The following is a 16,592-nucleotide window of genomic DNA, read 5'->3' as shown; positions in this document are numbered from 1 at the left end:
ACCAGGGTTTAGTGGAACTCTAGGGTTCCTCAGGCTGCAGTCTATTTATTACTTTCCTTCCAATGGTTTCTACACAGTGCTGGAGTCAATGTCACTTTGCAGAGTCAACTGCATGACACCAGTAAACTTTTTAGTTGTCTAGAAGGGCCCTTTCACATGGTTCCTTTGAAGTAATAAGGTAGAGAAAGGCTGGTCTATGTATTCCTCAGACAGTAACTGCATCCACTATTTACACTACAGGATCTCCCAACAACTTTTATCCCCAAAAAGCAAAATGGCCTATGGAGGTGAACGGGTAATGAAAAGCTCATTCACTTTGAAAATATTTTTGAACACAACTAGCTCTAGTCACCCCCTACACGGACAGATATTAGATTTAGTCAGAATAAGGATTATGTGCACTTTCACCAAAACCCCGCTCTTTCTTTACTACAGTAACCCACCTGTGTCCTTAACTGCATTCTGCATCCATGGCCCACCAAACAAACTTCTGAGGGACAGACAGTCTTTAGCTTTGATGGTCCCAATGAAGCTTTTGAGTATCTACTGCACAGGCATGACCAGCATTTCACAGGATGATAACATTATTTTAGGCAAAGGCCGCTGGATGCAGGTAATAAGTATGCATGTAAGGGCAGGGAAGGGAGGCAGAAATAAGAGCGCTTTCTGTGAAAATGCACTTTTCCTTTAACCTTAATTATACCATCCTTTAACCTTTAGATCTACAGGACTACAAATGACTAAACAAGTTAATATGTAAAAAAGTAATCAACCATTAAAATTCCTGAATAAAGTCCGACAAACGCCAGTTGGTGAAAGGTTTACATATGGTGCAGATGACTAAATAACAAAAACCTAAAAAATTCTACACATACAAATCTACACATCAAACAAGAGGAAGGCATGGGGTGGGGGTCCAGAATCACCCATGAAACTTGGGAACCATATCTGCATAACGGTGAGGCACTTGGAAGGTGTCTGCTTAATGTACCCAAGGTCGTTTTACCAGGCAAGTTGAGCCCTCCGATTTACTTAAACTACTTCAGCCCCAGAAGGTTTTAGCCCTTCATGACCAGGCCACTTTTTGCGATACAGCACTTTGTTAATGTAACTGACAATTGCGCGGTCGTGTACCCAAATAAAATTGATGACCTTCCCCCCCCCCCCCCCCCCATTATTGGAGCTTTCTTTTGTTGGTATTTGATCACCTCTGCTTGTGTTTTTTTGCACTATAAACAAAAGGCCGACAATTTAAAAAAAAAATATATATATATATATATATATATATATATATATATATATATATATATATATATATATATATATATATATTTTACTTTCTGCTATAAAACATACACAATAAAAAAAAAATTAGGGATGCACTGAATGGGTTTTTTGGTGCCAAAACCGATACCGAAAATGAAAAATACACTAGGCCAAAAACCAAAACTAATACAGAAAATAAACAGTTTTTAAAATATATTTATATTTTTATATCCAATTGTATTATATTTCGACTTTTTAATTAACATCATCAATCTAAATTAATTGTTGGCCATTATTGGCACCTTTGGTGCAAGAAAAGCTCAAGAAAATTTAGTCCACAGTCTCCAACCATCTGATACAGGAGACTGTCAGAGACTGTAGACATAATACAGGAAATCAATGCAGCCTCACCAGTGCCAATCACATGCAGCCTGCCAGTGCCAATCACATGCAGCCTGCCAGTGCCAATCACATGCAGCCTCACCCAAGCCCGGATCAGAGCAGAATCTCCATTTATGTCCTGGAGCCGTGAATTGTATTTCCTGGGCGGCTGCAATAACAATGTCCCGCCTCCTGTAATCACGTCACGCCGATTCAATGTCCCGCCACTGGATTAGTGTGCCGTCTGTCAAAGGAGGCGGGACATTGTTACTGCAGCCGCCCGGGAAATATAATTCACAACTCCAGGACAGACGAAGATGGCCCTCTGTGGGGAGAGGAGGAGGAGGAGGAAGGAGGACTGGGGTGAGCCAGGAAGACGCCTCCGCAATGGGCGCTACCAGGTGACTGAGGCCTGCCCAGGCCCCGCCCCCATTTTCAGCCCCATTGATCGACAAAATTTTTACTTTTGGCAATGCACTGAAAACACCATTTTCAGCTGATGTTTCGGCGGGCGAAATTTCGGTGCATCCCTAAAAAAAAAAAAAAAAAAAAAAATCAAATGTATTCATCAATTTAAGCCAATGTGTATTCTGCTACATATTTTTGGTAAAAAAAAATCCCAATAAGCGTATATTGATTGGTTTGAGCAAAAGTTATAGCGTCAACATACTGCGGGACAGATTTATGCAATTTATTTTTATTGCTAGTAATGGCAATCAGCATTTTTTTAGCGGGACTGCCACATTGCTGCGGACAAATCTGACACTAACTGAAACTTTTTGGGGGCCAATGACACCAATACAGTGATCAGTGTAAAAAAATGCACTGTTACTGTACAATGACACTGGCAGGGAAGGGGTTAACATCAGGGGCAAGCAAAGGGTTAAGTGTGTCCCTAGGGGGTGCTTTCTAACCGTGGGGGAGATGCTTGGACTAAAGGAAAACAGAGATCCGTGTATCTCCTTAGCAGAAACACAAGATCTCCATTTGCCCCTCTGGCAGAAAGTCTGTCTGCCTTGTTTACATAGGCAGACCGCTATTCTGCCTCTCCTCAGAATGATCAGCGGGTCCCGGAGGACATCGCGTCCACTGCTCCCACTAAGTCCAATTACAGCGGGAGAGGGTCGCTGGCGGCGGGCACCCCAGCCCCTCTGCACAAAATGCCACAGTATATCTGCATGGGGCAGTCCTTAAAGTGGTTAAGGGTCCCATCTCTATTTATGGATAAGCTTCTTCCCAGTCTGCCTCAGAGTGATGGCAGTGAGGCTCATTTACTAAAGGGGCCGAGAATGTTAAAGGATAAGCTCATCTTTGTGAACATGATACATATTATACCCTAAATATGGGTGTAACATGTTCAGCATCAGACTCCTCCTTGTGGCAGCTAGCTAGGGATCCCTGAACTTAAAGGTAAACTTATCCTTTAACATAATAAATTGAGTGAATGTTCATTTCAAATATCCAATCATGCGAGATAACAAAAAGCAAACAGGATTTTTTTCATATGTTAAAGATATTTAAAAGGAGACGTATGTCCAAAGCTTTTTTTGGCTATACTTCTCCTATGGATCACAGGAGTGCACTTCGTTCTGCACTCCTGTGACCCGTGTTCAGCCAACAGCAGGCTAAAGTCCACTGACGTCACTCAGCCGGTCCAGGCTCAGCATCCACCCAGAGATGCCTAGACCGGCAATCCACTGAGAGCCTGAACCAGGCCCTCCTGCCCCTCCAAAGCCCATCGCTCCAGTGAGTGCTAGAGGGGAGAGCAGAGAGCCGCTGAATGACAGTCCCAGGCCTCTGCTCAGAGCGGAGAGAAGAACTGTGCAATCAGCTGTGCTTGATCACTCAGTTCTCATTGCAGAGATGGCAGATGCAGCATCAGATTGATATCGCACCCACCTAGGTGAGTATAATTGTTTGTTTTTTTTTTTACAATCCAAAACGTCACACGATTTATTGAGTGAAGATTCTAAAATCAGCCTCATTTTGAGCTTAGGCAAAGAAGAGATTGATAAAAAGGTGAAACCTTTCTGAAACATCTATATTATTACTGTTTATGGTAATATGCCAGACCTCCCCCTCTTACCCATCTTAGCGCTCCGTCACTGCCATCTACAAATTCACCTCCTCCTCCCCTTTACCTTTGGAGGACCCCCAAGGTTCTGTCCTCATAGATCTGCTCCATCTACACCTCTTCTCATGGTCACTTGATAACCTCACAAGGCTTCGAATACCATCCAAATCTCTACTCCTCACCTCTTCAGTCTCCCTGACCAACACTATCTTCCAATTGAATGTTTCACCACTTCCTCAAACTCAGTCTTTCCATACCTGAGCTCATAATATATTTCTTCCCCATATGCCACCCCACCTGACTTTTCCATTGAGATCAATAGCACAATCCACAGTCCCTCCCCATATACCAGGGTACTAGGTGTAATCCTGAAATCTGTCCTCTTCTTTCAGTCCCACATCCAATCACTGTCCAAATCTTGTCACCTTCACCTCTGTAACATTCCCAAGCTACCAATTCCCTCACCCAACTCTAGACTTGACTAGTGCAACCCCCTCCGCATTGGCATACCATTACACAGGCTATGCTCTCCTTCAGTCTATCATGAATGCTGCTGCCAGACTCACCTACCTTACCAACCGCTCGGTGGAGTTTATTTACTAAAGCTGGAGTGCGCAAGGGTCACTTCTGCATAGAAACCAATCAACTTCCAGGTTTTATTGCCAAAGCTTAATTGAACAACCTGAGGTTAAAAGAGGATTGGTTTCTATGCAGACGTGAGCTTGATTTTGCACTCTCTCCAGCTTTAGTAAATAAACCCCAGTGTCTGCCACACCTCTCTGCCAATCCTTGCAATGGCTTCCATTAACCCAATGAATACAATGTAAAATACTAACAACATACAAAGCCATCCACAACTCTGCCCCAAGCTACATCACCGACCTAGTCTCCAACTATCAACCAAACCGTCCTCTTTGCTTTCCCTAGGACCTCCGTCTCTAGCTCCCTCGTCTCCTCCAGAATTTTTCTAGTACATCTCCCGTTCTCTGGAACGCATTTCTCCAACCTGCACAGCTATTTGCTACTCTGTCCACCTTTAAGCCAGTGGTTCCTAACCTTTTTTTGAGCCACAGCCCCCTTTAAGAATCTGATTAAAGCTATGGACCCCCTCCCCAGAAATATTCACGTAAAAGACAACTTTGCCTGCAATGTATAAACATATTATATTAAATTGTGATTGCCTTGTGCATATATGATGTACACAATGTTTGAATAAAGTAAATCTTAACAAAAAGCTCACTCTTTCTCATGCTAAAAGTATCGGCCACTCATCACCAAAATGAAATACAATCATCTTGTGCAAATTAAAGCGGGGTTCCACCTAAATTTTGAACATTATCTCTATGCATTCTCTTCCTTGCCTAGATGCTGACATGCTGTGTAAAAAAAATTAAATCGCCGTAATTACCTTTTATTATTTTCTAATCTTCTTTGCACTTCCTGGTTTTCCTCCCATGGGAGTAGGCGTGTTTCTAGCCTCTCCCAGACCTCCCACAGTTCCCTGGGAGCTAGTCTCAGGCTTCCCAGCATGCATTGTGCAACAGCGTCATCAAAACATCTCTGCTCCCAGCATTCACCGCATCCAGGAAATACATGCTTGTGGGCTTCAAATGCCCACAATGAAGATGGAAACCGCCTTCAGTGAATTTTATAAGTTATTCTTTACAACGAAATCGAACACAGGCGGACTTATTACACAGAACATGTGAGTAGATACCGTATTTATCAGCGTATAACACGCACTTTTTCCCCCTTAAAATCAGGGGAAAGTCGCAGGTGCGTGTTATACGCCGATCCCGAGCTGTCACATTTTCAAAATCGCGGACCGCGATTTGAAAATGGCGCCGCCGGAGCCGAAGTACACAGAGCTGGTCCTCGGCTCTTTCCGGCGGCTCTCGTTTACTTTCGGCTCCACTCGTAGTCCCGAGCGGAGCTATCCGAACCTACTTGGATAGCTCCGCTTGGGACTACGAGTGGAGCCGAAAGTAAACGAGAGCCGCCGGAAAGAGCCGAGGACCGGCTCTGTGTACTTCGGCGCCGGCGGCGCCATTTTCAAATCACGGACCGCGATTTTGAAGCCCTGGAAGCAGGGACAGGGGATCCCAGGCTGCACTGACAAGGCTGCACTGGGGAAGGCTGCACTGGGGAAGGCTGCACTGGGGAAGGCTGCACTGACAAGGCTGCACTGACAAGGCTGCACTGACAAGGCTGCAATGAAGGGCATTTAAATGTAAGCTTTTTTCCCTTCAACTTCCCTCCTAAAAGTTTTTTTTCCTTAAAATTCCCTCCTAAATTGGGGTGCGTGTTATACGTCGATAAATACGGTAATCATGAGAAGAAAAGTTTGTGAATGAACTCCAAAAAAAAACAAAAAAACAAAAAAAAAAAAAACGATAGATAGGTGGACCCCCGCTTTAAACAGAACAATTTTAGATCTGCCCAAGTCTACTACTTCTACTAGAAAATGAGAATTAGCACTTTCTATTATGGATTGGCACAAGAACAATGGTAAAAATTTAAATAGTAAACATGGGCCAATGAGTCAAGAGACGCTTAGTGGTCAGCGCTATAAGCCGTGACGTGGCGTTTTCTTTCTTTCAATAGGAAACTATTGATTGGGACAAGGGGGAAGGCTGTAAAGTGAATGTAAACTTATTTTTTTTTTTATCTGACCCTCAAGAACTCCATGAAACCCATCCATGGACCCCAGTTTAAAAACCTCTGCTTTAGGTGATCACTGAAAACTCATCTCTTCAGGGAAACCTATTCCACATCTACTGAACAACTGGGATTTTACTTTCTCTGTCAGCTCTTCCCTCACCATTATGACCTTTTGTACCACTTATTTTTTATTACAGGTACTGTATAGCCCTGCCAATTTCGCAGCACTTTACATATATATTGTACGGTCACATCAGTCCCTGCTATCTGGGAACTTACAATCCAAGGTCCCTCAAGCCGGGTACACACGGGCTGAATGTCGGGAGATATCGGCCAGTGTTTATTTCGGACGTGCATGTTGGAAAACCAGCAGCCAACTGACTTCCGATCAGCGATTTCAGCCAATGGCAGAGAGCACTGATTGGAGTATTTTGGCGGGGGGCCGCCCCCCTGTCAGAACACAACAGCTCACTGCACTAATGTCCGATCATTAGTACGGCATCTCTGACCACAGCAGATTGTTTTTTTCTGTAGTCTTTACCAGACTTAACTCTCATTCATACACACACACACACACATACTGGGGCCAATTTAGTCAGAAGACAATTAACCTACCAGCGTGTCTTTGGAGTGTGGGAGGAAACCCACACAAGCACAGGGAGCAAACTCCATGCAGGCAGTGCCATGGTTGGGATTCGAACAGACAACCCTAGTGGTGCTAGGCAGAAGTGCTAACCACTTAGCCACTGTGCTTACCCCTCCCTTTTAGATTGTATGCACTATATAAGTGCTGTATAATAAAGTTTTCAATTCTGCAAGAATTTATATTAGCAAAAGGCCCACTTTAAAGTGACTCTGTCATGAACAAAGTAGGAAGCTCCCACTTTCTGAAATAGCTAGATGTCTGCCTGTGTGTGTCCCCAGAACAAGCATGCTGTAGAATAAGCATCAGAACACCTCTTCTTAGAGGCTGGGTTTACACTATGTGTGGCTGCAGGGCACAGCAGGGCATTCGGTGCGTTCCCTGGTCAATGTTTCAGGACCTGAAATGGAGCCAAAGATGCACAGGACTCTTCTGCTGTGCGCTCCGCGGTCGCCCTGGAGATGCGTGAATCGGCCCCATTGAGAGCTTGGGCACAGTATCCTGTCATGCGATTTGGATGCAGGGAAAACCGCATCCAATTTGCAATAGTGTGAACCCAGCCTAATCGTTCTGGATCAGCAGCTCAGAAAGCAATGAAGTCTAAGCATCAGAATGACAGCCAGGGAACTAGCATTCTCATAAGGAGAGTTCAGTAAAGGCTGCCTCTATTTATCGATCATTCATAACAGTGTCACTTCAATATTTTATTTTTTTTTTTATAGCTAGACATCTATATGTCCAGTATACCCATGTCAAAACAAAAAAAACATACAGGTAATACAGGTGTGCTATAATAGGGGAAAAGTGACAGCATCCAAAAAAACATGGCCTCATGCACGTGGGCACATGAGGCTGAACAATGTAAATTGCGGGCATATTTCTGTGTCCGGGAGACAAAGCTGCATTGTAAATTAGCCCACGGGAATGAATGGCTATATACAGGTATATGCTGTAATCCTGTAAACATACACATGGATGTAAATCCCTTGACACACACAAGCCATTTCCAGTGATTTACACAAGCTCGGCGTACATCCGCATACAAACATTCATTACTATGGGTGGCTGCACACTGCTGCTGTGTCTCCAGGGTGTGAAAGTACACCCATAATTTATGTTGTATGGTCTCACATGTCCATATACACGAGACATAAAAAGCTGGTATTTAATTGCAAGGCCCACTTCATACAGGCCGTGTCCAATCAGCAGGGGATTCCTGAACAGATGCCGGAATGAATGAATGCCAACTTGTGACATCCACGTCTTCATACTTTTGCTGCAGAACTTCCCAGGTCTATATCAGATCTATGGACAGCCGGACGCTTGCATCAGACTACTTCCATCCTGACAGTTTAACCACTTGCCTACTGGGGTCATTTTAAAAAATTTTTAGCACACGTAAAAATTTGCATTTTTTTTTTTTTGCTAGAATGTTTTGCAAGCGCCAAACAATAGGTATTTTCTGAAAGCACAGACCCTGGAGAATAAAAAAAAAAAAAAAAAAACAGCCAAAGTTGTAATTTATGTTGCACAATATTTGTGCAGTTATTTATCTAACACACATTTTCAGGAAAAAATACACTAAGAGTTTTAGTGCAAACACACACATTAGTATACCCATTTTGGTAAAATATAAAAGATCGGTATCTATTTACTAAATGCAAACCTAACATGTCAAGTCCTACAAACGTGCATGCCCGTGGAATCACAAAAAGCTATGGTATCCAAAATCCTCCATGGGCGATGCTTTAACAGATTATCAGTTTAGGGTTATCCAAGAATTATGGCCCTAGAATTATTGCTTTCACAATACCTCACCTGTGTGGCGCAACTGATGTTTACTTGCATATGATCGCCCTACACTTTTTATATGGGGAGTGTGTGGCGGTGACAGGGGTGCTCAATTTTTATTTTATGTAATTTTTCACTATTTTTTTCTAACTTTATTGCTATCACAAGGGGGGGGGGCAACATCCCCCTATGTGATAGCATGTTTTGATAACAGGTATTCTAAAATCTTCTCTGCCCTCCAATGAAGCTATTCAAACACAGATCGTGTTTGAATAGCTGCATTTTCAGCTACACTAGCCAAAAAATGACAGCTGTGACCTCGGAAGTGATGTAATACATGTCACTTCCAGGGTCACTAGTAGCCAGGGAACAGATGTTCCTGGAGTTCTTTATGCTTTCACCATTGAAGCTGTTTCCCACGGTCCTGGGCTCCCTGGTGGAACTGGAGAGCCTAGGACCACCATGGGTGCTGCCAACAAGGGGGTGGCGGCCGGTGGGAAACACACCCTTTGCGAGCCCCAAAAAGCATAAAGTGATCTGGTGGCTTTAGAGATTACTTTCATCAGAAAGACATTCACTGGCTTTTAAAGGATAAGTTCACCTTTGGAAACATGTTCCACCTGTTTTTAAGGTGAAACATGTAACATGCTCCTACTGCTGCAGCCGCTCGCATTTCCCTCCTCTCCCTGTGACAGCAGCATGGGAAGAAGTTCCCTGTACTAGCTGTCACTTTTTGAAAACATGACTGCATCATTCCCATGCAGAGCTCTGTGTGTGAATGAACTACAATGCAATACTCCCAACTCACACGTACCTGCACAAACGGCTGTATCTTAAATTGGGTGCTGAAATGACCAATGGCTGGAACCGACTGCAGTCATGAGAAGGAAGTGTCACCAGCACACCAGGATCTCCAAAATTGGGTCCAAAATTTTAATCACATTGTATCAAAAAAATAAATAGAAGCAACGTTTCGGAGCCACGCAGGACCCCTTCATCAGGCATGTGATCACATGCTTGAGAAAGGGAACCTCCGTGGCTCTGAAACGTCGCTTCTATTTCTTTTTTTGATATAATGTGATTAAAATTTTGGAGATCCTGGTGACACTTCCTTCTCGTGAATGAACTACAAGTCCCAACATCCTTTGCGGCTTTCAGCTTGTAGTTCTCAATGAAGTACCACGGACTGATTCTTCCTGTCAGTGTATCTGCTTGCCCGTACGGGATTTACGGCACACAGACACACTGACAGATCTGAAGGAGACCTGCATGGCACTAGCAATCTGCTGATCGCTAATGCAATGCTTTACAGGCCCAAAAAAAATATATATATATATATATATATATATATTATTATTATTATTATTATTATTATTATTATTATTAATAAAAACGAAATAATAAATGCACATTTCTTTACCTGAACAAATGTGCATTATTATTATATTTTTTTAAGGTGAACTTATCCTTTAAAGCCAGTATCAAGTCCACAACTGCATAAGCTGTGAGCTGATTTAAAGCTGAACTTTACCCATAACTTGATAAAAAAAATAGCAAGGAACATTCCACATTAATAATGATGCTACCAACATTAGTGTGTTCTGTAAATTGCCTCCAGAATTACTCCTGTTTCTTCTTGCTGGAGTCTGTCATTTTGCTGAAGCCCAGAGCCCCTGAACAGAGGTACACAGGCAGTGGATGGGGGGGGGGATGTACACAGACAGTGGATGGGGGGGGGGGATGTAAACAGACAGTGGAGGGGGGGGATGTACACAGACAGTGGATGGGGGGGTGTACACAGACAGTGGATGGGGGGGGGGATGTACACAGACAGTGGATGGGGGGGGATGTACACAGACAGTGGATGGGGGGGGGTGTACACAGACAGTGGATGGGGGGGGGATGTACACAGACAGTGGATGGGGGGGGGATGTACACAGACAGTGGATGGGGGGGGGATGTACACAGACAGTGGATGGGGGGGGATGTACACAGACAGTGGATGGGGGGGGATGTACACAGACAGTGGATTGGGGGGGGGATGTACACAGACAGTGGATTGGGGGGGGGGGATGTACACAGACAGTGGATGGGGGGAGAATGTACACAGACAGTGGATGGGGGGAGAATGTACACAGACAGTGGATGGGGGGAGAATGTACACAGGCAGTGGATGGGGGGGGGGGATGTACACAGACAGTGGATGGGGGGGGGATGTACACAGACAGTGGATGGGGGGGGGGATGTACACAGACAGTGGATGGGGGGGGGGGATGTACACAGGCAGTGGATGGGGGGGGGGGGAGAATGTACACAGGCAGTGGATGGGGGGGGGATGTACACAGACAGTGGATGGGGGGGGGGATGTACACAGACAGTGGATGGGGGGGGGATGTACACAGACAGTGGATGGGGGGGGGGATGTACACAGACAGTGGATGGGGGGGGGGATGTACACAGACAGTGGATGGGGGGGGGGATGTACACAGACAGTGGATGGGGGGGGGGATGTACACAGACAGTGGATGGGGGGGGGATGTACACAGACAGTGGATGGGGGGGGGGGGATGTACACAGACAGTGGATGGGGGGGGGGATGTACACAGACAGTGGATGGGGGGGGGGATGTACACAGACAGTGGATGGGGGGGGGGGATGTACACAGACAGTGGATGGGGGGGGGGATGTACACAGACAGTGGATGGGGGGGGGGGATGTACACAGACAGTGGATGGGGGGGGGGATGTACACAGACAGTGGATGGGGGGGGGGATGTACACAGACAGTGGATGGGGGGGGGGGGATGTACACAGACAGTGGATGGGGGGGGGATGTACACAGACAGTGGATGGGGGGGGGATGTACACAGACAGTGGATGGGGGGGGGGATGTACACAGACAGTGGAGGGGGGGGGGGGATGTACACAGACAGTGGAGGGGGGGGGGGGGGAATGTACACAGACAGTGGACGGGGGGGGGGGGATGTACACAGACAGTGGACGGGGGGGGGGATGTACACAGACAGTGGATGGGGGGGGGATGTACACAGACAGTGGATGGGGGGGGGGATGTACACAGACAGTGGATGGGGGGGGGGATGTACACAGACAGTGGATGGGGGGGGGATGTACACAGACAGTGGATGGGGGGGGGATGTACACAGACAGTGGATGGGGGGGGGGATGTACACAGACAGTGGATGGGGGGGGGATGTACACAGACAGTGGATGGGGGGGGGGAGAATGTACACAGACAGTGGATGGGGGGGGGAGAATGTACACAGACAGTGGATGGGTGGGGGGGGGGAGAATGTACACAGGCAGTGGATGGGGGGGGAATGTACACAGACAGTGGATGGCGGGGGGGGATGTACACAGACAGTGGATGGGGGGGGTGTACACAGACAGTGGATGGCGGGGGGGGGGATGTACACAGACAGTGGATGGGGGGGGGGGTGTACACAGACAGTGGATGGGGGGGGGTGTACACAGACAGTGGATGGGGGGGTGTACACAGACAGTGGATGGGGGGGGGGTGTACACAGACAGTGGATGGGGGGGGGGTGTACACAGACAGTGGATGGGGGGGGGGTGTACACAGACAGTGGATGGGGGGGGGGGTGTACACAGACAGTGGATGGGGGGGGGGTGTACACAGACAGTGGATGGGGGGGGTGTACACAGACAGTGGATGGGGGGGGGGTGTACACAGACAGTGGATGGGGGGGGGGTGTACACAGACAGTGGATGGGGGGGGGGGTGTACACAGACAGTGGATGGGGGGGGGGTGTACACAGACAGTGGATGGGGGGGGGATGTACACAGACAGTGGATGGGGGGGGGGGATGTACACAGACAGTGGATGGGGGGGGGGGATGTACACAGACAGTGGATGGGGGGGGGATGTACACAGACAGTGGATGGGGGGGGGGGATGTACACAGACAGTGGATGGGGGGGGGGGATGTACACAGACAGTGGATGGGGGGGGGGGGGATGTACACAGACAGTGGATGGGGGGGGGGGGATGTACACAGACAGTGGATGGGGGGGGGATGTACACAGACAGTGGATGGGGGGGGGAGAATGTACACAGACAGTGGATGGGGGGGGGGGAGAATGTACACAGACAGTGGATGGGGGGGGGGGAGAATGTACACAGACAGTGGATGGGGGGGGGGGAGAATGTACACAGACAGTGGATGGGGGGGGGGAGAATGTACACAGGCAGTGGATGGCGGGGGGGGATGTACACAGACAGTGGATGGGGGGGGGGTGTACACAGACAGTGGATGGGGGGGTGTACACAGACAGTGGATGGGGGGGGGGGTGTACACAGACAGTGGATGGGGGGGTGTACACAGACAGTGGATGGGGGGGTGTACACAGACAGTGGATGGGGGGGGGGGTGTACACAGACAGTGGATGGGGGGGGGGGTGTACACAGACAGTGGATGGGGGGGGGGTGTACATAGACAGTGGATGGGGGGGGGGTGTACATAGACAGTGGATGGGGGGGGATGTACACAGACAGTGGATGGGGGGGGGGATGTACACAGACAGTGGATGGGGGGGGGAGGGATGTACACAGACAGTGGATGGGGGGGGATGTACACAGACAGTGGATGGGGGGGGGGGGGGGAAATGTACACAGGCAGTGGATGGGGGGGGGAGAATGTACACAGGCAGTGGATGGGGGGGGGATGTACACAGACAGTGGATGGGGGGGGGGATGTACACAGACAGTGGATGGGGGGGGGGATGTACACAGACAGTGGATGGGGGGGGGGATGTACACAGACAGTGGATGGGGGGGGGGATGTACACAGACAGTGGATGGGGGGGGGGATGTACACAGACAGTGGATGGGGGGGGGGATGTACACAGACAGTGGATGGGGGGGGGGATGTACACAGACAGTGGATGGGGGGGGGGATGTACACAGACAGTGGATGGGGGGGGGGATGTACACAGACAGTGGAGGGGGGGGGGATGTACACAGACAGTGGATGGGGGGGGATGTACACAGACAGTGGATGGGGGGGGATGTACACAGACAGTGGATGGGGGGGGATGTACACAGACAGTGGATGGGGGGGGGATGTACACAGACAGTGGATGGGGGGGGGGATGTACACAGACAGTGGATTGGGGGGGGGGGATGTACACAGACAGTGGATTGGGGGGGGGGATGTACACAGACAGTGGATTGGGGGGGGGGGGAATGTACACAGACAGTGGATTGGGGGGGGGGGATGTACACAGACAGTGGATTGGGGGGGAGATGTACACAGACAGTGGATTGGGGGGGAGATGTACACAGACAGTGGATTGGGGGGATGTACACAGACAGTGGATTTGGGGGGGGGGGATGTACACAGACAGTGGATTTGGGGGGGGGGATGTACACAGACAGTGGATTTGGGGGGGGGGATGTACACAGACAGTGGATTTGGGGGGGGGGGGATGTACACAGACAGTGGATTTGGGGGGGGGGGGTGTACACAGACAGTGGATGGGGGGGGGGGGAGAATGTACACAGACAGTGGATGGGGGGGGGGGAGGATGTACACAGACAGTGGATGGGGGGGATGATGTACACAGACAGTGGATGGGGGGGATGATGTACACAGACAGTGGATGGGGGGGATGATGTACACAGACAGTGGATGGGGGGGATGATGTACACAGGCAGTGGATGGGGGGGATGATGTACACAGGCAGTGGATGGGGGGGGGGAGATGATGTACACAGGCAGTGGATGGGGGGGGGGATGATGTACACAGGCAGTGGATGGGGGGGGGGAGATGATGTACACAGGCAGTGGATGGGGGGGGGGGATGATGTACACAGGCAGTGGATGGGGGGGGAGATGATGTACACAGGCAGTGGATGGGGGGGGAGATGATGTACACAGGCAGTGGATGGGGGGGGGATGATGTACACAGGCAGTGGATGGGGGGGGAGATGATGTACACAGGCAGTGGATGGGGGGGGGGATGATGTACACAGGCAGTGGGTGGGGGGGGGGGGGGGGATGATGTACACAGGCAGTGGATGGAGGGGGGGAGATGATGTACACAAGCAGTGGATGGGGGGGGAGATGATGTACACAGGCAGTGGATGGGGGGGGGATGATGTACACAGGCAGTGGATGGGGGGGGAGATGATGTACACAGGCAGTGGATGGGGGGGGGATGATGTACACAGGCAGTGGATGGGGGGGGGATGATGTACACAGGCAGTGGATGGGGGGGGGGGGGGATGATGTACACAGGCAGTGGATGGGGGGGATGATGTACACAGGCAGTGGATGGGGGGGGTGTGATGTACACAGGCAGTGGATGGGGGGGGGAGATGATGTACACAAGCAGTGGATGGGGGGGGAGATGATGTACACAGGCAGTGGATGGGGGGGGGGGATGATGTACACAAGCAGTGGATGGGGGGGGGGTGATGTACGTGGATGATGGGGGGCTGATGATGTACACAGGCAACGGTGCTTTGTGGCAATAGTGACCTCCCGGTCACATTCGGCAGGCAGTATCGCCCGGCCAATAGAACCCATTCAAGCGAGGGCAACACAGTGGTGCCCCCTCACCTCCTGTCAAACACCTCTGAAAGGTGATCCAACTGCAGATCACTTTTCAGTGGTGCAGCACACATAGCCTTACATGACAGGGGAATCAGATCACTATAAAAAGGATGTACAATCTGGGTAGGTCCTAGAAGGATCAGGCAGAATCCCCCTCAGATAGATCTCCAGTCCCTGAAGTGTGCACAGGGCTCATCATCACTGAGGTAATCCGGGGGGTGTCCAGAGACCCCTCTCCTGTAGTGAATGAGGGGACAGAGAATAGGCCACAGCTGTGCCCTGCCCATCACATGACATGGAGGGTGGACTGAGGACACTTAGTGTCTGGGGGGGATGTCTATGTATGGAGGACTTCTCTGATCACACTGCATTCCTCCTCTAGGTCTATAGAAGGGACAGGAGGGCCAATCCTGCCTGGGGCCCCATCGGACTGTCTATGGACATGAGGCACCCATGGGTGGTCAGTGGAAGTCTGGGTCACATTGCACTGTATGAACGTTCGTTGCTATGGTGACAGTGAGCCCCGGACACTCCCAACATTCCCCCTCTCCTTCTATATAGAGGCCCGGCTCATCAATTCACTTACCTGAATCTCACCTCCCGGCGACGCCATCTTGCTCTTTGCTCTGTCACTGCATTCGCCGGATCTCGTGAGACACCGCCGGGAACACAGGCACATACACTACCGCAATCCCAGCCAATAGGATCGCCTTACGTCGCCAGAAAGAGACGACGACTTCTGGCATAGGTCACCTTGTTTGCGTCTTTCCGTGCGTGAAGCGCTGGCCGCCATGTTTACACAGGACAATGAGACATGGGGGCTAAGCGGGCGACATGTTTGAAGAGGGCAGAGGGGGAATGTTTCAATTGGGAGCAATTCGTCACACCATTATTAGTGTTACAGTTCAATTAAGGCATAGCGTGTCACAGAGTGGCCATTTATATATTAAGGGCAATGCTAAACTTTGCATAGACCTTTTAATTTCAGTGTGTTTTTGGTTGTTTGAGATTTATTTAAAGGGGAACTACACAAATGCCGGGCAGCAAAAGGACCTGACAGTTATTCTTGGGAGCTCTGGTGACAACTTTCTGTTGCCTTCATGGATGGACGTCAACCACTTCAGCCCCAGAAGGATTCATACCTCCCAACTGTCCCTGATTTGGAAGAAAGTCCCTCTGTCCC

At 49.1% G+C, this 16,592-nt stretch overlaps 1 protein-coding gene across 1 annotated transcript in view; it reads right to left on the bottom strand.

Moving 5' to 3' along the window:
- CLPTM1 (CLPTM1 regulator of GABA type A receptor forward trafficking) overlaps positions 1–16,143 on the bottom strand; it is a 61,636-nt gene extending 45,493 nt beyond the window's left edge. The window contains exon 1 of the mRNA XM_073599040.1: positions 15,996–16,143. Coding sequence (XP_073455141.1) covers positions 15,996–16,088 — 93 coding nt within the window. The 5' untranslated portion in view covers positions 16,089–16,143. The remainder of the gene's footprint in view (positions 1–15,995) is intronic.
- Between the last annotated feature and the right edge of the window lie 449 nt (positions 16,144–16,592).

Source organism: Aquarana catesbeiana, linkage group LG09, assembly GCF_042186555.1.
Source record: "Aquarana catesbeiana isolate 2022-GZ linkage group LG09, ASM4218655v1, whole genome shotgun sequence".
NCBI lineage: Eukaryota > Metazoa > Chordata > Amphibia > Anura > Ranidae > Aquarana > Aquarana catesbeiana.
The sequence above is the reverse complement of the archived record's forward strand: the minus strand, read 5'-3'. Positions and strand labels throughout refer to the sequence as shown.